General features: G+C 41.0%; 1 protein-coding gene across 3 annotated transcripts in view; it reads left to right on the top strand.

Annotated features, from left to right (window-relative positions):
- Hpse2 (heparanase 2 (inactive)) overlaps nt 1-26,293 on the top strand; it is a 699,168-nt gene that overhangs the window by 455,441 nt on the left and 217,434 nt on the right. For all 3 annotated transcript variants that reach the window (NM_001415809.1, XM_039085865.2, XM_063270025.1), the window contains one exon: nt 2,194-2,365. In NM_001415809.1, coding sequence (NP_001402738.1) covers nt 2,194-2,365 — 172 coding nt within the window. The remainder of the gene's footprint in view (nt 1-2,193; nt 2,366-26,293) is intronic.

Here is a 26,293-nt window from a genome sequence, read left to right as displayed (position 1 = left end):
TTTGATTATACAGATATACATGAGGTCACATAAACTTTGGGAAGAATTAACTCTTCACTATTCATTTCAAGCAGTAGTAAACTCCAGATTAACACAGTGTAGTGTCTCAAAGACTTTGGAATAAGTCATCCCTCTGCCCCCTTCTAACCGTGCTGATAAAAACTCAGTTATATTCTGTTGCTTTTCCTCCATGTGACGAGTCATTTCAGACCAAGAGTTCCCATTTGACTCCTTAGGATTTTATATCATTATTCGATAAGTCAGTAACATGTTTACCATTATTTCTTTTATTCTTTTTAGCTCCCTGAACATTGATAATTCTGAAGTTCTTAGGTGACAAATAGTCTAATGTTTAAGGCTTCAAAGAGATGGTTTATACTGACTGTTCTTTTCCTGTCGCAAACATGGTAACACTTCCCATTTTCCCTTTCATACCTCATGGATTTGTTGTTGGAAGTAATGCATCTAGTAATGTACTAGAGGAGCACGGAATTCTTAGTTGTCCATCACAGAGGCAGAGTTTCTTTCTTTTGGTTTAGCTTTTTAGTTACCAGGATTAGTGCTCTAGTCTATCACTCTCGCATCAAGTAGTTACTGACATCTCCAATTAAAATACCCAATCCTTTAGAAGCCGGGGAGACGGCTCAGTAGGTAAATGTACTGTCCGTTCTTCCAGAGGACCCAAGTTCAACTCCCAGCACCCACAGAGCGGCTGATGACCATGCATAGCTCCGCTTCCAAGGGTGTCTGATGGCCTCTTCTGGCCTCTGAGGGCAGTGTGTACACATAGTACACAGACATACATGCAGCAAAGTACTCACACATATTTAATATTTTCAAATTAAACCTTCAGCGATATTTTAGGGTCAATTACCTTGGGGTTTCCTTTGCATTGATATAACTTAATGATGAGCCAATAACTGATCAGATTGTGATCTGATAAGACCAGTAAGACCAGGCCAGTAGATATGCTGATGATACAGTAAAAACTTGGGTGGTAACATGCCTTCTTGTGTCTTCCTAGGAGGACACTAGGGCTCACATTCATGTGCAAGGATATAGACAACCAAAGCTCTCCAGAGAGATTATTCATTTTCACTGTGGCTGTCTTATTTCCCAAAATTTCTCTTAAAATTTCCTGTGAGCCTGATAATCTATCCCTGTCCCTACCAGTGTCACAGCTTCAAACTCTCTGAGATAATGGCTGGAGGTCTCTAGCTGGCTCCGCTGCTCTGAGAGCTGCTGCTTTTCATGCCAGACTTTCCATGTCCTGCTAGTGCAGCACGGTTTTGCTCAAAATGATTTCCCTCAACTACTTTGTTCCCAATGGACATCGAGGGAGTTTCTCCTAATTGTGCAACAATCATATTCATGAAGGCAACCCTTGTTACCCTTTGTATGAATTTTCTAGGCTTTGCAATAGCAAATAACTATGGCTTAAAACAAAAGAAAAAGTTTCTCTTACTGTTCATGAAGCCAGAACTCTGAAATTTAAACATAAGCGTGGTTGGTTTCTGCTGGGATCTCTGAAGGAAAATCTATTCCATTCCTCTCCTAGCTTCTGGGGACTGGCAGAATTCCTTAGCATAGCAGCCTCTCCCCTTTCTTTGTGTTTATCACCACATAGCATTTTCTCCATGTCTGTGGATCTGAAGGCCCTTTTCCTTTGTGTTACAAACACAGCAGTCTTTAGATGTGAACCCGCCCTAATCATGACTGCATACTAACATTACATCCTCAATGACTCCAGTTCTGAATAAGGTCACATTCTGAAGTTCTTATACACAAGTGTTGGGAGACAGCATTCCACCAAGTGTACCATTCATTACAAGGTGTCATTTGAAAATGAGTATGGTCTCTTTTGTGAATTAGGTGATGTTTTATGAAGATAGGTTTGTAAATGAATGGATCAGCAAGTTGGCAATTACTTTTTTTTTTTTCTCGGAGCTGGGGACTGAACCCAGGGCCTTGCGCTTCCTAGGCAAGCGCTCTACCACTGAGCTAAATCCCCAACCCTTTTTTTTTTTTTTTGGTTCTTTTTTTTTTTAAGTTGGCAATTACTAACGTGACTGTTTTTGTGTTCCTTAAGATTACTTCTGTCCTCCTCCTGTTACTTTTTTCATGTTAGTCAGAAAAGGGCTGGCAGAAACTTGCTCATCTCCATTCTAACTTTTATGTCTGTTTTTAATCTAGAACCCAATAACTATCGGAGCATCCACGGCCGGGCAGTAAATGGCAGTCAGTTGGGAAAGGATTACATCCAGCTGAGGAGCCTGCTGCAACCCATCCGGATTTACTCCAGAGCCGGCTTGTACGGCCCCAGTATTGGACGGCCCAGGAAGAACGTCATTGCCCTCCTGGATGGGTAGGCCAGACTACTTAGCTGTCTTACAGCATTGCCCATGAAATATAACAGAATGAAATATTTGTATTTATTCTGGCTATTTTCAGGATAAAGAAGAAAGAAAGGCTTCCTCATTCGTTTTACCCCTAAACAGGAATTCTTCAACAAACAATAGAACTCATTTTGGGGCTTCTAGAGTTGGGAGAAAGGGAGGCATATCTTAGACTCTGAGTGGCTTGAATAGAGTGCATTATTTGTAAAAGCATCATTTAGTATAGTATTTTATTGAATCGTTTCATGTTTTGCAAAGGTTAGAAAACATTACAAGTATTTACAAATTAAAGGAGAACTGAACTAATGCTTCAGTAGCAGACATTCTGCAGAACTGTTATCACTCCCTTGCTTTTGACTGCCCTGACAAACATCTTTTGTGCACTGATGCCAAGCATGGTGTTAAATGTTCTCTAACTCGGCTCTGGCAGTGGGCTCTCTGCAGACTGAGTGATGACCATGTGCATAAAGCCTTGGTCTATCTGTATGGGGTTGGAAGACATTTTTGCCAATAAATAAACGAATTAGAATTAAAGAGAGCCATAGCAGCATGAAGGAGGCTTCATATATGTAGATATATGTTGATTCAAGGCTCAAAGTCAGAATTTAACTAAAGCAAGAATGAGGACAGTGAGGTCGGGAGAGTCACGTGTCATGTGAGCCATTTCTGTAGCAGAGTCTAGCATAGGTACAGTTATCCCTCAGCTCAGTCTGAGTAAGACAGTTCCCAATGACGTGTGGAGACCAAGCAGTTAGATAAATGTCGTGCCAGCATAAACAGAGATGGAAAGAAAGGAAAACAGGGTCTCCTAGATGGCCGAGTGTCTTGACAGCACTAGGACTCCTTCCCTTTCTGACTACTTCATCTTCGTTTGAACCTGTGAACGCAGCAGACTTTACTGACTATCTGGGGGAAGCATGGGGATTTAAATGGTAAGACCATCAGCAAGGCAGAGTTTAGTATTAGCCATTTTTCTCCATATATGTCGCTGAATTTTTATTTAAACTACCTTTCTTAGCCTTCTCTTCTTTCCCTTTTGCCTGTTCTTGCTCAGTAGCGATTTACTTCCTTTGTTATTGAAAATGTCCTGGCTAAGGGCTGCCTTCTGCAGACTCTCACTGAACTTTGAAATTGCTCTCATTTTTCCTGTTACATTTAGTGCATAAAAACCCGTCATAGTGCACATAATAGTATTTCACGGATCATTAAGAAAACCTAATCACTCTATCCTTTAAGTATATATCATTATTATCTTAAAGCATTCTTTTTCTTTAATGATTTGATTAATGTGTTCCCATATAATACACAATGTCATGGGATTATATCGATCATTTATTCATTCTAAAGATATTTCTTCAGCAATAACTAAGTTCTAAGTAATATGGTAGGAACTAAGAATAATAATAAACAAAACATACACACTCGGGGCTGGAGAGATGGCTCAGCGGTTAAGAGCACCCGACTACTCTTCCAGAGGTCCTGAGTTCAATTCCCAGCAACCACATGGTGGCTCACAACCATCTGTAAAGAGATCTGATGCCCTCTTCTGGTGTGTCTGAAGACAGCTACAGTGTACTTATATATAATAAGTAAATAAATCTTTAAAAAAAAAACATACACACTCCTTGCCTCATGGGGTATTCATTAAGCTGAGAGACACACGTTAATCAGAAATATGACATCAGGACAATGTGAAGAAGTACTACATGGTTACTACTGTTAGTGCTGTGGCTTAATTGACTTAGAGAAGTCCTGGAAATGCAGCCTGCAAAGGTGTAATATAAAGGACGACTCATTGACCCCATGACATGAGAAGTAGACAGTACCGTACTTACTTTCGTTTATAGTTTTAGAATGAAGAACATGCACAAAGGCCCCGAAGACAGGGGCTGGCCAGGCTGGCTGCCATGTCAGCGTAGGAAGGAAGAGGTGTGTTCTATCAGGCCCTGTAGGCATAAGGACAAGCTCGCTGTTCTTTCTAATTGCATGCAGGGTGACAGAGGATATTTTAAGCCGGAGAAGAAAATTATTTATTGTATGAAAAGATGTTGTGTATACTCTGGGAAATAGATTAGAGCGAAACAGAAAAGTCCAGGAGAAAATTACAGCAGTGATATAGAGGGGAACAGTGGGACTGAAATAGAGGGCTGACTATTGGCAGGAAACTCTATAAAACATGGAACTTTGCTGGGAATCATACAAGGATATGATGCAGACAGTGGTTAACTGGTTGGTGTCATTTCTGAAATAAGAAGACAGGAATCCTCCTAACTAGTTCTGGGAATAAAACAGTGACTTTGATTTCCATCCTATGAAACTAAATAAAGATGGTAAAAGTATTGTTTAATAGATGTAACAAGATCAGGTTCTCTGATGGAGATGCTAGAGGTATTTATTCAGTTGGGAAGTTTTTAGCACAAAAATGAAATTTAAAGTCATAGTAATAGAGGAGATAAGTTAGCATACAAAAAGAAAAGACGGCGAGTTTAGACAATGCCCGAGGAACCTGTGTATCTAAAGAAGTAAGAAACATGGTGAGGGCAGAAGGAAGGCATCACATGCAGTAAATAGACTTAAGATGAAGAGAGGTGGTCAGCTAACAGGAGGAGGACAGGAAAGTGTCTTCTGGGTTTAGCCACATTTAGATGTTTATAACCTTGGGAGAGCTCAGGAGTGCAGAGCTGCAGGAGGCTGGCAGTGGTTTGCAGGGTGCAGAGTAAGAGACAGCAGTAGAGATGTGGGTAAGGTACTTAGAACAGCCTTTACTGTGAAGAAAACTGAAGACAACCAGGGAGAGTGAGTCATCAAGGAAGATGACTCCTTCCTTCCTTCCTTTAATGCCGAATAAAATAGGTTTGTAGGTCAAAGTGTACCCAGAGAGAAGACAAGGGTGAGATAGCCAAATTAAGAAATCCTTTAAAGTTAGAAGAAATGAAAGCCAGAACGATTGTCCTGTAGAGAACAGCTCTCCCGTGGTAGTAAAAGATAAACAAGTATTTTCCTGCCTTGAGAGGTTTAAGAAGTCATGTTTATGAGGAAATCTGCTACCAGCCAGTGTGATTAGGATGCTGGCTGGGTCTGTGTCCATGGTGCAGACGTAAGTGGGCATAAGTTAGTGTGCTGGGAGTGAGTTGAGAAGCAGCACAGTGGTGAGAGAGAAGATGACTGCAGTAATACAGAGGGAAACAACGGGGGCCTGAAATGGGTGCTGTTACCCATCATCTGAGGAGGAAATGTCGCCTCACATGCCCGCGCATGAAAAGCTTGCCTCCCAGACAGTAGCACTGTCTCAGAAAGTGCGGAAGCCATTAAGAGGTGAGGTCTAGCTAGAGGAATTAGGTCATTGGACAGTGCAAGTGGGTGTTCCTAGGAGATACAGCTTGCCCTGACCCCTTCCTCTTCCTCTCCTTCCCAGCCACTATGGGTTTTGGTTTTCTTGTTTGTTTCTTTGGTTGGTTGGTTGGTTTTTTGTTTGTTTGGGGGTTTTTTTTGGATTTTTTATTTACATTTCAAATGTTATACCCTTTCCTGGTTTCCCGTCCATAACACCCTATCCCGTCCACCCTCTTCTTCTATGAGGGTGTTCCACCTCCCACCCCTTCTCCCCTCTCTGCCCTGACATTCCCCTACACTGGGTCGGGGAGGGGGAGGTCCAGCCTCAGCAGGACCAAGGGCTTCTCCTCCCATTGGTGCCTAACAGGGCCATCCTTTGCTACATATGCAGCTAGAGCCATGGGTGTGTACTCTTTGGATGTGGTTTAGTCCCTGGGAGCTTTGGTTGGTTAATATTGTTCTTACGTATTCTGCTTTAAATCAGCCCATAAGCAATGGAGTCAGCCAACCATGGACTGAAGCCATGAGCCCAAATAAGCCGTCTTCCTTTAATTTATTTCTCTCAGGTATTTGTCACAGCAACAGGAAGTCTGACTGACAAAGCATGGGGCTAGGGTTTTGTAGTGGCAAAGGGTAGGTTCTACTTACTCCACATGCAAGTGTGAAATCTAAACAAAAAAGACAGAAGGGCAAGGAAAGATGTTGATGAACATTTATGCTTTCTTTTATGTGCCAAAATGAGGATTTACCTTTCTTCATAAATATGTATGAATAAAAAGTGAAATAAAGCTAAAATAAACATCCAACAACTTAACCAACGGAGCAGAGGGTGAGCACTGTAGAATTGCCAGCTTCTAGCTCTTCCCAACCCTCGGGTCCACACAGGCACTGTTGCATAGACATGCTCTTAGTAGAGCCATCGTTTTGAGCACTGCGTTTTTACTCACTGCTTCATATGGCCCTTATTTCTGCATAATTCACATAATTGTCATTCTTAGTAAGAAATAAAATATTCCACTGCATTAATGTACCAAGTCTACATAAGCATTCTCCCTGTGTTGGATATTTGGCCAGTTTCCAGGTTTTGCTTGTAATGCAGTGCAACTATAAATATCTTTATACAAATAGATTTTTAAATTTTTCTTTTGAATCATATTCTTGAACTGTATCCAAAAGTTGAGTTTCTGGGTAAAGAAATGTATATTAATTTTTATGGCTTTATTTTTGCTGCCAAATTTCTTTTCAGAATGATTTCACTAGGTGAAAGGGAATGGTATAGTGCTATATCATTTCCAAATATCAACAGCAGTGAGCATCAGCCGTGTTATTAATTGACCTAGTTTAAATTAATGCAGGATTATGTTGCATGCTTGTTTGTATTTGAATTTTGTTAACTTCAAGAACAGCTGGATATTCTCCAACCTTCATTGTTTTGTTTCTTGTTTCTCCTATTTCTTTCTTTCTCTATTTATGTTCATGTATGAGGGGAATATTGCTGGGGAAGGGGGCTGTACCTAACTGTGAATGAGCATGTGTAGGCCAGAGGTCAACATCTGGTCTCTTCCTTTTGTGTTCTCCTCCACAGTTGGGTTTGGTTGGTTGCTTGCTTGTTTTGGGCTTTGTTTTGTTATTTTGAGACAGGGTCTCAGTGAAAATGGTGACTACCATACTGCTGGGCTGACTGGCCTAGGAAACCCTAGAGTCTGCTTGTCTCAGTTCCTCACACACAGCACTAGTGTTTCAGATATGTGCCATGGTGCCCAGATTTTATGTACATGCTACAATCCAAACCCAAGTCCTCACGCTTGCACAGGAAGTACTTTACCAATGAGCAATATCACTAGTCCTGTCTTCAGTTCCCGTATCTCGAATCTGATTAATAATACAATGACCATTTTGTCTGCATTCAAGGATATATATATGCATGTGTATATATACACACACATACATATATATAACAAAATAATACACAAAAAGAATACATACAAAGAAATAATATTAGGACTGAAATCAATGAGTTAGAAACAAACTAGCAAATAATACAACAATCAGTAAAATTAAGAGTTGTTTATTTGAGAAAATCAACAAGATTAAAAACCTTTAGTCAAATTTACCAAAAGACACAAAGAAGGATCAAATTAATAAAATTAAAGATAAAAAGAAAGAAATTACAACAGTGTAGCAGTTTGAAGATGCTTGGCCCATGGGAAATGACACTGTAAGGGGATATGCCCTTGTTGGAATGAGGGTGGTCAGTTGGAGGAAGTGTGTCACTGTTGGGGTGGGTTTTGAGACCCTATGCTCAAGCTCCACCTAGTGAGAAGAGGCAGTCTCCTTCTGGCTGTGCTTGGATCAAGATGTAGGACTCTCAGCTCCTTCTCCAGCACTGTGTCTGCCTGCACACTGTCATGCTTTCCGCCTTGATGATACTGGGCTGCAGCCCCCATTAAATGTTATTCTTCATAACAGTTTCCTTGGTGTCTTTTCACAGCAATGAAACCCTAAGACCAACAGATACCAAGAAAATTCAGAGAATCAAAGGGACATAGTTTAAAATGTGAAAACCATAAAAGAAATAGATTTCTTGATATGTATGACCTGCCAAAGTTAACAATAAACAATTTAAACAGACTCATAGTCCCTAGCTAAATAGAAGTAAAATCTTCTGACCAAAATAAACTCATGGCCAGATGGATTGCATATATAATTCTACCAGACCTTAAAGAAGAAAATAATGCCAATACTTTTCAAATTATTCCATAAATAGAAACTGAAGAAATGTTTCCTAGCTCTTTTTTTTTCAAGGCCAATATTGCCATGATACCAAAACCACAAAAAGCCTATCAAAAAAAGAAAATTAAAGACCAATATCCCTTATGAACATAGATGTAAAAATTCTCAAGTACTTAAAAACTGAACTCAAGAATGCATAAAGATTATTTTCCGTGACTAAGTTGACATAATCCCAGAGACTCAGAGATGGTTCAACATACATAAATAAATGCAACCCACAGTATAAACAGAATGGAAAAGATCATCTTATTAGATCATTTTATTAGGTCTTAGACAAAATCCAGAATCCCTACATGCTAAAAGTCTAGGGGAGAATAGGGATACAAGGGAAAGGCCTCAACATAATAAAGGTAATCTACAGAAATCCCATAGCCAGTGTCATCCTAAATGGAGGGAAACTCAAAGCATTTTCACTAAATCAGGAACAAGACAACGATGCCTACTCTCTCCAAACCTATTTAATACAGTTCTTGAGGTCTTAGCTGCAGCAATAAGACAACTGTGGGTGATCAGGGTGGGGGGATATAGATTTGGAATGATTAAATAAAAATATCTTCATTTTTAGATGGTATGATATATATGTAAACTACTTTACAGACTCTACCAGGAAACTCCAACAGCTGATAAAGACTTTTTCAGCAAAGAGGCAGAATACAAAATCAGCATACAAAAATTGGTAGCCTTTTTATATTCAAATGACAAACATACTGAGAAAGAAACCAGGGAAACAGTATCTTTTACAATAGCCTCAAAACTTGTCTTAGGATAACCCTAAAAGCCTGAAGACATCAAAGAGAGAAACTGAAGAAGATACCAGAAGGTATAAAGGTCTCCCATGTTTATAGATTGGTAAGATAGACATTGTGGAATCACCAAAAGCAGTCTACAGACTCGATATGAATGAAAATTCAAACACAATTTCTCATAGAAGTTGAATAATATTGATAAAAGCATTGAATATTACAAAATATTAAAATAATATTAAACTTCATATGGAAACACAAAAACCTAAGATTGATAAAACAATACTTTATAATAAAAGAATTACTTTTATTCTTGAAACCAGCCGTGTTTCAAGTGGTACTACAAGGTTATTGCAATAAAAAACAAAGTTGGTGTGAATAAAGACATGTTGATCAATGGAGTTGAACTGAAGACTCAGACATGCGTGCACACACTGTAGACACCTGAGGTTTGAGCTGGAGGCTGTTTTACACAACTTTTTCTTGGACACAGACTCAGGTTGCCAGTGAACACGTTCTTTTGAACTTCTTTGTATCAGTCACATCTGCCTTCATTTGTTTATTTTAGACCTGGTCGTTTTTCCTTTTAGTAATCTATCTGTAGCCATTCTCAGAATCTAATAATCTCACCATGTAGATTTCTGAGTCGTTTTTAAGTGTGACATCTAGTCAATTCAATTTTGCTTGAAGTCTTAGGTTTTTCAGATACACTGACTCCTGGCCTTTCACATCTCCATCTTCCTAACTTCCAATCTAGTAAGCAGCTGACTCCATTATACAAACTGCCATCAGGTATGCCAAAGAAGTTCTGGGAAATGACACACTCTGTTTTACCTGTGTGTCCTTTCATTTTGTGTAATTGTTTCGAAGACCACGTTATTTTTCTCTTTATTCCCAGATCTTCTCCCACATATTTCGGTCAGATTTTGGTGATCTCCTCTGACCTTGCATAACATTTTGCTTTTCTGCTCCTGCATTTGCCAAATTTATGATAATGTGCTTGCTTACATAGTTCTCTCCCACAATAGACCTTGAGCTATAATCTAGAATTTGCTGCTTTATATCGCTAAAACCTAGAAATATAGTAGATAGCATATAAATACTTACTGAAAAGAATAATATCTATGAAACAAATAACTCTAAATTTCTATCATATGAAATAGTATATGTGAATTTTAATTTTGAAGTCATATAGTGAGGATGCCATTTGAATTAATTATGTTGGTTTTATAAATAACAATACCTTTAATGTTGTGGACACACACCAGCTTTCAAGCTATTGAAATGGGAATATCCAGGATAGGGAATGAATTGGGGTAGAGATCGGATCCTTGTGTTTGTCACAGCAGAAGTTTCAGGAAATGGGAAATACTTCATGAAATGTTTTCTTTATGGTTTTCATGTCCTGAGTCAGGACCTGGCTGGTTTTAGACATTGTTGTTTTAAATCTAGACAAGTCAGGAATGTTTCCAGCCTCTACCTGACTTTCTTCTATAAATGTCTCTGTACCATCTATATGATGACAATTTATACCAATTCACTACTTTCCTTTTACCAGGCAACATATTTTTCTCATTTCAGAAGTTCACTATAATTGCTTTGTTTTAGGCTGATGGATATGCCATGTACACACACTAGAAATCCCAGTCAAAAAAGTATTTATTATAAACATTGGTTTATTTAATGGAAACCTATACCCATGACCCAGAAAAATATCCCAGTATCACTTTAAATTTAAATAAATGTTCAAAAACCACAGACATAGGAAATCAATGGCATCAAAAAAATCTAAAATGAACAAATATAAATAAATAATTAACCTAAGAGAAATTATAACTCATGATCAATACTTAAACTATCTATAATTTAGTATCCTTATATATATACATATGTATATATATATATATGACAAAATATGTACACCAAGATATATGATAAGCTACTGCATTTATAAATTAAGGACAATTTGTATGAAAAATATTAAATCAGAGCAAATAAAAACATTTAAAATATATTTTTTCTGAAATTAAGCCTAGTAGGTATGTGGATTACATGTATTAGTGACCAACTCCAAGCCACCAATAATGCATCAGTGTGTCATTAAAAGGAAAGAAGTAAAAACACTTCTCCTTGGAGACATTTAGCTGTCGAGTCCAGTCATCTCCCTGTGTCTTCTGTCCTCTCACTATTTTGTATGAGCCCGAATCTGGGCCTACCTGAAGGCTGTCTTGTGAGTCAGTTTGTCCCTGTATCTCTGTGTTTCTGTCCCTATGTATATATGTATGTCTGTTGTGTCTATGTGTGAGCAGTGTGTGTGTGTGTGTGTGTGTGTGTGTGTGTGTGTGTGTGAGAGAGAGAGAGAGAGTATTCGTGAGTGTGTGTGTGTGTGTGTGAGAGTGTGTGTGTGTGTGTGTGTGTGTGTGTGTGTGTGTGTGTGTGTGTGTACCTGCTCTAACAATGGGTTTTCATCTCTATCTACTGACTAGCATAGAAAGCATCACATGGGGAAATGGGATACTTCACAGAAATCTTGAACAGAGTTTTACAAGGGATTAAGTCACTGGCTCCAACTGACCACGGTAAAAATACCGTTCTTTACCAACCACTATCCGTAAGCAGTTGCTTTCGACCTTTACGGTAGACTTTAGGAACCGCTTTCGGCTTCCGTGCTTGGTGCTTTCAGCAAAAGATCCCTGTCTGTTCTTCTGGGTCAGGATCCGGAGGAGTATTGACTTAAGATGGCAGCCACACATATCTTAGGCCATACAAGTTAGTTGCATGGAAAATCCAAGGGAAGTGAAGTCGATTGTCCCATTGTTCTCTTAGAGGCAGGTTAAACAAACAGTTTGATTACACAGCAGGAGAGTAGGCGGAAGTCTTGGGTAACTTCAATGTGTGTAATTAACTCTGGCTGTGAGGTTCAGCAAATAGCTCCAGTCCCCTAGAATGTCAGACATATTCTCAGAATACTGCATTGCCACAAGTAAGGATTAGACACTGGTAACATTTTGTCCCACTAGAACAAGCCTTAAACTGGGTGATCAGTAAAGAGAAATTTCCCTCCTCACAGTTCCACACACTAGAAAGTCCAGGAGTGCACATGGGTCCAGGCGTGGGTTGTAGTAGGACGAGCGCAGTGAAGATAAGAAAAGTAATTTTGTTAAACTTCAGCGACGTTGTGCCTGCATCAGGAGCCTTGCTATTCATCCTTCCCCTCCTACCCATTGACTGCTGAGTTTCTAGAAAAATATTCTTTAAAAGATATAATTCGTTTGATGTCAGCCAGTAACACTTTTTGTTGTTCTTAGAATAACTGGTGGCTTTCTGTTTTATTTCGACCCGCGGGACTCCACAGTTAATGACTGCTCCTGCCTAACCCTGTGCATTTAACATCTACCAAGCTCCCTTCCCCTTCACCCCAGCTTCACGCCGCCAGCCCTCTACATCTGCCACATGGCTGGTCTGTTCTCACCCTTTAGAGCCCTGCCTTATGTAGGCTGTTAGTTCATTTATAATATGTACAACTATATACACTGCTTGCTTACTCACCGGTTGTAGATTATAAACTGTGACCGGGTAAAGAAACTCTATTGTATTTATTTCAGCAAAATGCCTGTGCTTAGTTTCTCACATTGGTAAGTTTGTGAATGAAGAATGCAGGTTACCACCATATCGTACAGTTTTCCGCAGAATAATCTAATCTTAACCCATAGAAGAAGCCAGGCCTAACTCTCTGCTCCCAAGGTCTCAGAGAGCTGTGGGAAACATTCAAGTTAGAACAGTGGGGGTGTCAGTAGACAGGACTAGGAAGCAAACACGGTCTTCTCTAGGCACTTGATGTTCAGTAGTCAACAAACCAGAAGTAGAAAGATGGACTTAGGGTTCGGGTCTTTGATCATGTATGATACTGTGTATGTGTGGATGGTGATGGGAATTGCCCTATCACTTTAATTATGCTTTATTGTGACTTTTTGGAACCCCAGGAACTTTTTTAATTAAATTTCTATTTCCCTCCCGCAGTTCTTCCCAGACCCTCCCCACCTCCCCCACTCCCTGTGCCTCCATCTGCCTCCATCTCTCAAAAGCAACAGCTCAGAAAACACAAGAAAAAGACAAAAAGACAAAAGATGGCCAAACAAATAAATAGTCCATAAAAACAGCAGCAACAACAAACCCAACAACAACAAAACAACAATAAAAACATGTTTATTTGATGTTGGCTGATTACTCCAGGCCTGCCCTGGAGTATGATTCATTGTGACATTCTAATGGAGAAAATGAAGTGGGTTTTGTTACTGTTGTTGTTTTTGTTTGTTTTTTGCCAGCAGGTTTCAATTGAAAATACCTTCTTCACTAGAGATGTCTGTAAAAGTAACTTGTACTCAGCTGCTGTCATTGTTGACTAGAAGGTTCACTACTGAATAAGCTCGCTCTTTCTAGTTCTTTCTGAACTCTGGCCGGGTGGCTCACTTAGCTCACTTGGCTCAAACTCCTCTCCAAGCTGCCTGATTCAGACTGGCTTCTCAGCATCTCACTGACGTGCTTTGCTTGGCCTCAAACTAACTCTGACAACTTGATCTAATCTTCTGACTTCTTTTTATTATTATTATTATTACTTTTATTTTTTTACAATCCAACCATTGTCCCCCTCCCAGCCCACCCTCCCATAGTTCTTCATCCCATTCCTCCTCCCCCTGTCTCCAAGAGTATGTTCCGCTAACCCTCCCTTCCTCCAGGCCTCCCCACTCCCTGGGGCCTCAACTCTCGAGGGTTCAGCACATCTTCCCCCACTGAGGCTAGCCCAGGCAGCCCTCTGCTGTATAAGTGTCGGGGGCCTTGGGCCAGCTCATGTATGCTGCATGGTTGGTGGCTCAGTGTCTGAGAGACCTCAGGGGTCTGGGTTAGTTGAGACTGCTGGTCTTCCTATGGGGTTGCCCTCTTCCTCAGCTTCTTCCAGCTTTTCCCTAATTCAACCATAGGGACTCCCAACTTCAGTCCAACAGTTGGGTGTAAGTATCTCCATCCGTCTCAGTCAGCTGCTTGTTGGGCCTCTCAGAGGACAGCCATGCTAGGTTCCCATCTGTAAGCACAGCATAGCATCAGTAACAGTGTCAGCGCTTGGAGCCTCGCTTTGAGGTGGATCCCAAGGTGAGCTGGTCACTGGACCTCCTTTTCCTCAGTCTCTTCTCCATTTTTGTCCCTGCAATTCTTTTAGACAAGAGCAATTCTGGCTTCTGACCCCTTCTTATTCTCTGACTTCAACTGCCTCTGCTGGCCTGCACTGAACTGCATGGACTCACTAATGAACTCAACTCTACTGGGCTCATTACAATGACTCCCAGCTGACTAAACTCCCAACTCACTGACAACTGAACTCTCTCTCCCAGTGCTGTTCTTAAATAGCTTTTCTCCTGAGAGTTAGGTATATCCTATCTCTAATTAATTCATCCTGTCAACTGTTTTTCTGATTCATCAGTTTGTCTGCCTCTCAATTAAACGATATTCTTTGGGATTAAAGGTGTGTGTGTACTAAAGGATTCCAACCAGACGGATTAAAGGCGTATGACCTGTCTGCATTCCAGCCGGATCACACAGACCTAGGTCTTTGGGTGTGTTCCCTTCAACCATGTTAAATTTCCTCTACACACGTCCATCTTCTCTCGGTGCTGGCATCCCAACTGGCTTGAACCTGTGAAGGCCTTGTGGGTGCTGCCCCAGTCTCTGTGAGTTCACAGATGCATCAGTGCTGTTAGGTCTGGAAGACACTGTTTCCCTGGAGTCATCACCACCTCTGGCTCCTGTGATCTTTCTGCATCGTCTTCACATAGATCCCTGAGTCCTGAGGAGGCAGGGGTCAGCATGGGGGTGGGGGTAGCAAAGATATCTCATTTAGTACCAAGTGCTCCAATGTACTTTATGTACATTGTCCAGATGTGGGTCACTGTGTCAGTCCTAGCTACCGCAGGCAGAAGCTTGTCTGTGTGGGTTGGGCAGGACGCTGACCTCTGGGCATAGCAGTACATCACCGAGGAGTCATTTTCTAGGTCTGCTTCTTTAGCCGAGGAATAGTGTTAGGTTTTCCCCTAGGCTCAGGATCCATCTAGTCTCAGGTTGTTAACATAAAGCAAAATACATCAAACCATTTTCTTTAACTGGAAACTTAAATTTGGTCTCTTGATGGTAACTTGAGGCCATGGGAACAGGGACTTCTTGCTGTTTAAGAGCAGTCTTATTTTTCAGATGTATTATAAGCAGAGAATGCAAGCAGAAAAAAGGTAACATTGGATATCTATTTATTGTCACATCCATTGTGACATAAGTCATCTCAAAGAGTGGCAGGAATTCTTTCTGAGGTACCTTTCAGATCTAACATTTTAAAACTTAAAGATACTTTGTTTAGCATAAAACAAAAACTTTTCCCAAGTAGTTTTTATTTTGTAACATAAGCCCTTGGGGTTTCTCTTGTCAGGTCAATACAGAACAGTGGTAGAGAGTACATTACGATCCAGGGGAGAACTGATTATCTCCTAACTCATCAATCTAAGGACTCACTTAATCGCTCCAGTTTGTAAAGTGGGACTATGACCCATGCCTTGGCTTTCGTAGAAACCCAAACAAGGTGATGAATTTAAAGTGCTTAGCACAGTTCCTGGCATGTGTTAACACCCAAAGAGGCGACAACCACGATGGCTGAGAGCAGATGCATTTTAAAGATGAAAAAGGCAATTTTCAGCCTTGGGACTTGTTACATAGGAGTTAAATGCAGGTTCCTAGGCATTAGATAATTGAGTGAGGAAGGAGAATCTGAAGACAGGCTCGATAATGCCATGTTGGTAACATGAGGCTCATCCCAGCTCATTCTCTGCCTAGAAAACTTGCTTCTGCCATGTTCTCTCTTGGAGCAGAAGATGCACAGCTGGGGACTGTTTGGTGTGATTATTACAGTGCTGTTCCTAGTAATTGTCCTGTTCTATTTCAAATGTGAAAGCATTATATGACTTCACCAAACTACAGGAGGACATACGAGATCATACCTCTTTTTGCCACTAGAGAGAAATCCAGCTCGTTTGGGGCTCATTAACAGCGAACCACTGGCTCCTGCCCCCAGCACCTCTTGCTCCCTAGCTGGCAACTCTAACTCCTCTCTGCTACTGTTCTCTTTATTTTTAAGAAAGCATTCCTTCCTAGCTAGAAAGGGAGCCAGGTTGCTTACCCAAGCTAGGCTTATGAACTGCTGCTGCTGTGAAAGGTGGATTTCTGTATCGCTAGCATTGGAGAAGTCAGCATATCTCCACAGACGAGGAAGCAGAGACAGGGCAAGAAACAGGTCAGCCATAATCCTACCACTTTCTTCCCTGGGTTGCCACCTTCCAAACTGGCACCAGCAGTAGGAGCTAAGTGTTGGAGCAGAAGCCTGTGAGGGAACTTTTACATGTAAACCATGAAGCCTGCCTACACAGATGCACCTTCAGCGGTGATAAAGATGCAGCACGGTTCTGGTTTGCACTGTCTTAGAGTCACTATTGCCGACAGTGGGCTTTGTGATGGTATCTCGTGCTTTCAGTCATATGCTTTGGTCATGTTGACCCCTGGTTCTCACTTTGTTCCCGACCTCACCTGTGCGCTGTACCCTTCCTCTTCCCAAATACTCGCACTTCTGTGTTCAGGTGTCTCTGAAAAGAAACGTAATGCTTACATGTTGGATTGTGACTTATTTCAGTTACCTTGATCATTTTCAGTTCCATTCACTTTCCTGTAGAAAACACACATTTTAGTCTTTTTTAGGGCTGCATAAAATTAATCTCACTGTATATCTATACTACATTTTCTCTACCCACTCATCTGGTTTGGGATATCGAGGCTGATTCCGTAAGCTGGTTGTTATAAAAAGCAACAGCAAACACAGTTGTGCTGGCACTGATATAAACATAGGTGTGCTCACTTAGATTCCCTTAAGTGTACACCAGCAGTGGCATTTCATATGATTGGTTTTGTTTAGGAGTGAGTGTGTGTGTGTGTGTGTGTGTGTGTGTGTGTGTGTGAGTGTGTGTGTGTGTGTGTGTGTGTGTGTGTGTGTGTGTGTAAACTTCTTGAAAGCTTTCCCACTGGTTTCTTTGGTGGTTATGCTAATGTGTATCCCTCCCAGTAGCACTTGGTTCCTTTCCTCTCCTTCCATTCCTGCCATAATGAGCCATTCCTGGCTTTCCCTCAACCTATACCCATTGTTCTGAGACAGTTTCCCACACTGTGTTTCAAACTGTCCTGAAACTCGCTGCATACCTTAGGCTGGCCTTGGTCTTGTGGCAGTTTTCCTGTACTGGCATTTTTGCCTGTTTTCTCAAGGACTGCTATTCCAACAGGATTGACAGAGGATCTCAGTATACTTTTGGTTTGCATTTCCTCGATGCCTTAAAACATTGACCTTTCATCTGTTTGTTGACCATTTGTACTCCTTCTGAGAACATGTCTGTCCAATATGTGGCGCATATGTGGACTTGAGGATTTATGGATTTGAGACCTGACAATGACTAATTCTTAGAGCTCTTCGTTCTAGTTTCCCACTTACTGAGCTATCTGTTTTTAGCACCCCCTGGTGATTTCCTAGATATCATGGTTTTTGTTGCATGCTCAGATGCTCGGTTTCCATTTCTATCCTATAGCTTCCCTTTTTCCAGCCTGATTCTTAAGATCCTGCTCAGACTTGCTAAACCAGAGTGTGTGGAGACAGAGCCCAAATATTGTTCTTTCAAAGACCCCAAAGAATGATTTTTTAAAAAAGAATTATTAATTTATTTTACATATGTGAAATATATGTAATATTTTTACATATTTTACTGTTACTGTTTTCAGACACACCGGAAAAGAGTATCAGATCCCATTACACGTGGTTGTGAGCCATGATATGGTTGCTGGGAATTGAACTTGGGACCTCTGGAAGAGCAATTAGTGCTCCTAATTACTGAGCCATCTCTCCAGCCCGCAAAGAATTCTTGATACTTCGAAATGTGAGAATCAGTACTATATATAGGTAGAGTGGGTTTTATATGTATTTTATTGATAAAGAAGTAGACATGTACAAATGTTAAGTTAACAACCCATCGCCAGGAAAGGGTGCGGATAGTCGCCAAGTGGCTGTACTATCCTATCCAGTGCCCTGGTTTCCTTTCCCGCTGGTCCTCACAACATCCTTGTTGGATAGATGCTGTTCTCTCCATATGAAATTACCTAAGAAGGAGAACATAACCAATCCACATAGCTATTGACAGAACCAGGATTCAAAACAGATACCTATTTTTCTCCTGGACCCAGTGGATTTCTACCTTGTGGTACCACTTTCCTGAATGTTCATTTTCAACTAAGGATGTTACAAACAGCCAAGAATACAAACTATGAGCCTCTTCATTGAGGTCCACAGTAATTGCTCTTACTCACCCTGCCTCTTACACAGCTTCAGCTCCTGGAAATTTTCCTTCCTCTATGAAATTCATAATCATATCCTGATGTGTATTTCTTCCTTCCAGAGCCAGGACAAATCACATCGAGTCAGTTAAAGCCCTCTGCTTGAATCCAAGTCTGTAACCTCCTCAGCAGCACTGGGATTGCCAAGCCGTGCCTATCACAATACTCCTCCAGCCAGCCCCTCCTCTCCTAGCCAGAACCTTCCAGATGTATTTCAACATTTTCCCCACAACCCCTGTTCTGCCAGCTTTAGTATTCTCTTACATGTGCTTCTTTCTTGTTTCAGACACTGTCTTACAATCTCCAGTTTCTCAACCCCCTCCCCTACTGGAGCAAACTGGCTTTATCTTGAGGGCCAGTTACAGGTAACAAATGCTTGGCGATCTGTCTTGAGAAAGGTTCTTAGCCTGTTCCCAGACAGGTGGTAATGTATTGTGTCTACTCCAGCATCTGCCATGGACTCAGGGAAAGTAGCCTTACAACAGAGACTACAAATCTGCTCCCTGCATGGCTGTAATACGGGCTCTAGACTAGAATCAGGCTTAATCCTGCTCTGTAATGAGTTACGTGGGTAGTCTTGAGCAGTTTCTTCATTTGTCAAAGGAAAAGATAATGCCACCACCCCCTAGTTGATGGCTGCTTGGGAGGAAGCCAGTTTTCTTCAGGGAAGAAAACCCACTAGGCTGCCTGTGCTGCATGGGATGACCCTAAACTCATGAACATACTGGGAACACTGTGGATTTAAAAAGAATACTTGAGAAAGAACTGGAAGAACTTGAAGGGGCTCGAGACCCCATATGAACAACAATGCCAACCAACCAGAGCTTCCGGGACTAAGCCACTACCTAAAGACTATACATGGACTGACCCTGGACTCTGACCTCATAGGTAGCAATGAATATCCTAGTAAGAGCACCAGTGGAAGGGGAAGCCCTGGGTCCTGCTAAGACTGAACCCCCAGTGAACTAGATTGTTGGGGGGAGGGCAACAAGGTGGGGAGGATGGGGAGGGGAACACCCATAAAAAAGGGGAGGGGGGAAGGGGATGTTTGCCCGGAAACCGGGAAAGGGAATAACACTTGAAATGTATATAAGAAATACTCAACTTAATAAAAATAAAAAATAAAAAAATAAAAATAAAAAGAATACTTGAAGTTAAAAGGAGAAGGTGGTGGGTGGAGCATGGGAGGACATGTTGAGGAGGAAGTAGAGGTGCATTTGATCAAAACACACTGTATACATGTAGAAAATTTTCAAATAATAAATTAAAATGATAATAAAGAAAGCATGTACATTGCTTAACATTGCATGTAGATCAGTAAATGTTTATATTTTCCTGTATTTACTCAAGAGCATAATTACATCAAATATGAGTGTAACTTTGATCCTAAAAAAGGATTGGCTGGAGACTCGCACTCATTTCTTTCTTTTTTTTTTTAAAGATTTATTTGATGTATGTGAGTACACTGTCACTGTCTTCAGACACACCGGAAGAGGGCATCGGATCCCATTACAGATGGTTGTGAGCCACCATGTGGTTGCTGGGAATTGAACTCAGGACCTCTGGAAGAACAGTCAGTGCTCTTAACTGCTGAGCCGTCTCTCCAGCCCCCTAATCCTACTCATTTCAAACCCTATGTATAAAGGTTGTGTAAATTCCCTTGAGGGATGGATGAGGTATCAAACAGAGGTGTAACAGAGACCTCCACAACTGTTCAGCTGTGCTGTCTTTCTACTGAAATTGTCATATACAGATAAAAGCAGAGAGGGAGAGAGAGTGAAGGACAGAAGGAAGGAGACTTGAAGGGGAGAGAGAAAGCCACATACCCATAGAGGAGAGAGGGGGAGAGGAGGCTACAGTGGCAGCATCGGGAAAGGAGAGAAGGAAGGGGAAGAAGAAAGAAATTAATAGTTTATTTGTTCCACCCAAGCCCCAATATAATCAATCAGCCTAGGAAAACATTAGGTGGCAGGCCAAATGAAGATGCCCCAAATTTTCCATCAGTTTACAGGTCAACCTCGTTTAATAATAGAAAGTTTTCTCTCAAGTTTTTCCTGGGCCTTTTGGCATCTCTGTTACATCTTCTTTGTGGTCTGACATAATCAGTGGTTCTTTTTAAGGTAGGTCAGGCTTCTGTGCTCTTACTGAAGTGTGCACTTGTTTAGATCACTGGTTCTCTGTGAAATACTTGTCCTCTTTCCTGGGAAACAAAGTCCAGAAACAAGTTTTTAGGGTTGTGCTCTATAGTCTGGAAAAGGACATCAAACCTGAACGATCATGAATAAAGATGGCCCTTACCGTTAGTGAGAGTTGCGATCTGGACAGAAGGCCCCGCATTGTCAGATACATCAATATGTGCAGGTAGATGACAAAGGGAAGACGGTCTCATCACTCCAGAGTCCGCTGGAGGAAGAAAGGCCTCATACACTGAAAGTGGGTTTTCCCCATAGCAGCAGATTGGCTCCCAAGGGAAAGACACCTGGAAACCATGACGTCTACCTGGTACTAGCCAAAAGTCTTCTCTCATACAGGACCCTGTTCTCCCTCCACTGCTACCCTTTGATGACTGGAGGTCATGTCAGAGCACTTGTCCTCCAAAGTCATATTGCAGACTTCTAGCCTTACAATCAGCATTGGAAACATACAACTTGGGAGAAGCTGGAATTTCCCTCCTTGTCAGTATTCACATCCTGGGTGACCTGTAACTTACATTGGAAGCTTCAGCTAATGCTCTTCTTACAGTGCTCTTCTGTATGGATGGCAACACCCTCTCTTTAACACCACTACTGCTGAGCACTGTGCAATTCTGGTCATTTGTGTGCTGTGGACCTGTTTCTGGGAAAGAGGAGAAAGGAAGGAGCATAAGTATCTGTGATAAACCAAGGTTATGATCTTTTGGGACTCATTGTCTTCCACGGTAACAGTGTAGCCATAAAGCAGAATATATATATATATATATATATATCTCAAGTAGATGTTGAAAGTCCTCATTTTCAAGGAGAGGGTATGGAAGCAGGGAGCAAGCCTCTGACCCGTTGACTGTCGGATTTGTTCCTTGGGATTTTGTATACTCCATTTCCCTTGTGCTGTTTCTGTTGTTAATTTCCCTTTTCCTGGTGGAGTTTTAAACGATGTTATTCAAAGGCTTGTGAAAACAAAGTATTTGAATCTGTGATAAGTATTTTTAACCCTTCTCAAAATAAGAAGACTGTCTTTGGCCATATGATAAAGCAAAATGAAACAAACCAAACAAAAACCCATAGGGTGTTTAACATTATCCATAAAATTATTTCCCTTCCCCAGAATAAGTGTAGAAATACATACATATGCTTTGTCTCATCAATTTACCAAGAACAAAAGAAAATATAGTTTATAACGACTTTCATATGTTCACTAATACTGTTTCCTCAAAGTTAGCCACAATGTTTCTGTTGCTTCTCTACACTACTGAAGTCAAATGGTAATAAATTGTTGGAAATAACAAATGTTTAGGGATTAAAATAGTTTAAATATTCACTGAAGCTAGATTATATTTAAGTAGTTTTATATTTTCTACAACATAGAAAGGTAAGAGTCTGACCTTAATTTCTATTTCAAAAAAATGAAAACCAGTCATGTGGTCCTATTCTAAATGCTCTCCAGATGGTAAATTCTTGTTGTTACATTTATACCTTTAAAAGTCTATTCTACTCCATAAGATTTTCTTACTAGTTCCATAATTAAGACTGTTTTCATCACTACTGTGTTTGAGATACACATTAATCCATGATAGAATGAATAGACATTTCTTTATTATTCCAGTTTATCTTAATTTACTAGGCTTCTTTCCGGCAAAATTTGGAATGATTTTGTAAAGCTTCAAAATTATCTACTGGGCCTTTTGTATTAAATTTTTCTAAGTGCATACAATAGTGTAAGAAATAAATTGTTTCCTTTTCAAGATCACCAAAGGGGTTTTTATTTATTTTTATTTTTTTGTTTTTGTTTTGATTTGTTTTACTATATTTGGTTTTAAGATATTTGTCATAGTTATGGTTTTACTGCTGTGAACAGACATCATAATCAAGGCAAGTCTTATAAAGACAGCATTTAATTTGAGCTGGCTTACAGATTCAGAGCTTCTCTCTGTTATCAAGGCAGGAGCATGGCAGCACCAGGCGTATGTAAGGCTAGAGGAGCTGAGAGTTCTACATCTTCATCCAAAGGCCGACAGGAGAAGACTGGCTCCCACATGGTTAGGAGGAAGGTCTCATAGCCACCCTTCCCCCACACAGTGACACACTTCCTCCAACAAGGCCATGTCTCCTAATAGTGCCACTCCTTGGGCCAAGCACCACCACCATGTTTGACTCCCTGGCCCCATAGGCTTATTCAAACATATGAGTCTATGGGGGCCATTCCTAGCCATAGCAAATAATAAATATATTTAATCTAACTTTCAAAATCCCCATAGTTTATAGCAGTCTTAACAATGTTAAAAGTCCAAAGTTCAAGGTCTCTTCTGACAGTCATCCAATCACTTAAATGTAATCCCAAAAACAAGACAGGAAACCGCCTGGGCAGCCTCCAAGCTCTGCATCTCCCTATCTGTTAAAGAGGTCTTCAGATCTCCAACTCCTTTTTTATCTTTGGTGACTGCAACAAACTCCTTTCTCTTGGGCTAGTTCCATTCCCTGTTAGCAGCGTTCCTCAGCAGGTATTCCAAATCTATGACATGTTAATCTTGGGGTCTCCAAGTCAACTTCAACTTTGCAGCTTCTTGTTCCAATGTCTGGGATCCACATATGCTTTTCTGGGCTCCTCCAGAGGTCTTGGGTCACTCCTCCAGCTGTGTCCTCTGTGGTACTCTAAGCTCAGGTTAATCTACTCCACTGCTACTGATGTTCTTGGCAGTCATCTCTTGGTACTGGCATCTCCAATACACTGGAGTCTTCTGCTGCAACTAGGCTTCACCTTTCTCAGGCTCTATTCATGGTGCCAAACCTCAACTTCTTACATGACTACTTCAGTCCTGGGTCGTCAACTACAACTAAGGCTGTACCTTCACCAATGGCTTTCTATAAACTCTCATAGAGCCAAGCCTCAACTGCTCCTCATTGACCCCTTCATACCTTCAAAACCAATACCACGTGAATAATTCTTATACATTACCAAGTCCAACTGCAGCACAAGGTACAACCTTGGCTAACTCTGGAACACAGCTTCTTTGTGCTCTCAAAAAACACTTCCCATAAGATTTCACCTCAGTGATGCTGGTCTCTTCTTAATCACTGCTTATTTCTTAGCTCCAGCTAACCAAGATTAATTGTCCCAGTAGTCATCTTCTGTTTTTCACTCTAAAACCAGAGCCACAGGACACAAACTGCCAAGTTCTGCTCCTTGCTCTAGCTGGAACATGGCCCCCTTGTTCTATTACATTATCACCAGCTTTCTGATTTCCAGCTCCTTCACTGTCTAAACTTGGCTGTTCTGGAACTTGCTCTGGAGACTGACCTTGAACCCAGAGATCTACAGGGCTTTGTCTCCTGAATCCTGGGCATGTGCTACCACACCTAGACTTAGCTTTTTTCTACTTAGAACTTGCTCTATACCAGGCTGGCCTTGAACTTAGAGATCTGCTTGCCTCTGTCTCCAGGAATCAAAGGTGTGTCCCACCATGTTAGCTGTGTGGGATGTTACCCCAAAGTCAGCACTCCTTTAATCCGTTTATCTTCTTGAACATAGGAGTCAGCTCCATTTTACTTCCTGGTGCCTCCTGATTACTTGAACCATATGTTATATATTTTCCTTTCTAAGCTTGCTATGCTTGTTCAAAATGCTCTTCACAAGACCTAACCAGAAAAAAAATCTGTTTACCTCTTTTGAGACTTCCTTTGTCGATGCAAGTAGACTCTTCAGAGAAGGGAAAAAAGCAGCTACATTTTTTCATCACAGTATCAAGAACAATCTCTCAGGCACGTATTGAAATTCTTCTCCTCTGAAACCCCTAACAAAGTCTTCCACATCCCTACTAGATTGGCCCAGTAAGCTCCACTTAAAGCATTCCATTACTTTCCAAATCCAAAGGCCCAAAATCCACATTCTTCCAAACAAAGGCCTATAATAACAATGCCTCAGTCTGTGGTACTAACTTATGTTAAGTACCATGCTGTTAGGTTCTTGCTGTGAACAGACACCATGACCAAGTCAACCTCTATAAGGACAACATTTAATTGGGGCTGGTTTACAGGTTCAGAGGTCCAGTCCATTATCATCAAGATGGGAACATGGCAGTGCCCAGGAAGGCATGGTGCAGGAGGAGCTGAGAGTTCTACAACTTGTTCTGAAGACAAACAGGAGAGGACTGGCTTCCAGGGAGCTAGGATGAGGGTCTTAAAGCCCACGCCCACAGTGACAAACTTTCTTCAACAAGGCCACACCTACTCCAAGTCCACACCTCCTAATAGTGCTCCTCCCTGGGCCAAACATTCAAAACACCATAATATTTCTCAGTAAATTCTCCAAATATTCTATTTTGTCCTATCATATCTCCTATTTCATGGCTATATAGAGAGATTATTGGTATTATTTTCAATGTCCCTAACTTTATAGCATTCCCATTCTTCATATAATATAAGTTTGATTGATAATGATTTATTGAAGGATTTACTAGCATATTTAGCAGAACAAATGACTGAATGCACACGCAGGTCTCTAAGATGAAGCTCTTATGGAGAGTTGGTTTCTAGTTTTCATCATGGAGAACTGCCTATCTTTTTCATTGACTTTCCAGGGCCTTTTGGCCAAGCAGGACATTTTTGTCCTAATTTTCTTGTGACTACATAGCTGCGACACTCAATGACTATTTACTTTTTTTTTAAAGGTCTATTCATTTATTGTATATAAGTACACTGTTGCTGTCTTCAGACACACCAGAAGAGGGCATCAGATCCCATTACAGATGGTTGTGAGCCACCATGTGGTTGCTGAGTATTGAACTCAGGACCTCTGAAAGAGCAGTTGGAGCTCTTAACCGCTGAGCCGTCTCTCCAGCCCCAACTTTTAGTTTTTCAATGTATCTTCAATAGGATTAGAAAGTCCTGTTAGAAATATCTCAATAGTGCGACAATTAAAACTTCCACAACCTCCCTTGCTCTACCATACTGTGTTTCATTGTCACAATTCAAAGCTCCTCATCCCCTTGCAGTAGACTCCTGCCAACCAACTCCCACCGGTAACTTTCACACTTACTGCAGCTGGAGTCATCTTCCTAAAAACCAAATGCTAAACTGAACAGCCATCCGTGAAGGACACACATGAGCTTGTCCTATAGCCCTGCTAGCAGCTGGACACACAGACGCAATGGGATTTGGATGAGCATCTTACTGTTAGGACAAGGATCAGGTTATTACAGTGCTTTCTTGCTAAAGCCCTGACCAGCCTGACCTCCTACCATTCCCTCACCTCTTTCTTGGCATCCAGCTACACTGGACCCTGAGAACATAGCTTGTCTTGTTCATGCTTGTCATGTTCATAAACCAGGTTGTTCCTTATAGCACAAGCTAGACCCTCTGCCTCTGTTCTATTCAG

The sequence above is a fragment of the Rattus norvegicus genome, chromosome 1, assembly GCF_036323735.1.
Source record: "Rattus norvegicus strain BN/NHsdMcwi chromosome 1, GRCr8, whole genome shotgun sequence".
Taxonomy (NCBI): domain Eukaryota; kingdom Metazoa; phylum Chordata; class Mammalia; order Rodentia; family Muridae; genus Rattus; species Rattus norvegicus.
Note: the sequence above shows the minus strand (reverse complement) of the source record. Positions and strands in the feature narration are given on the sequence as shown.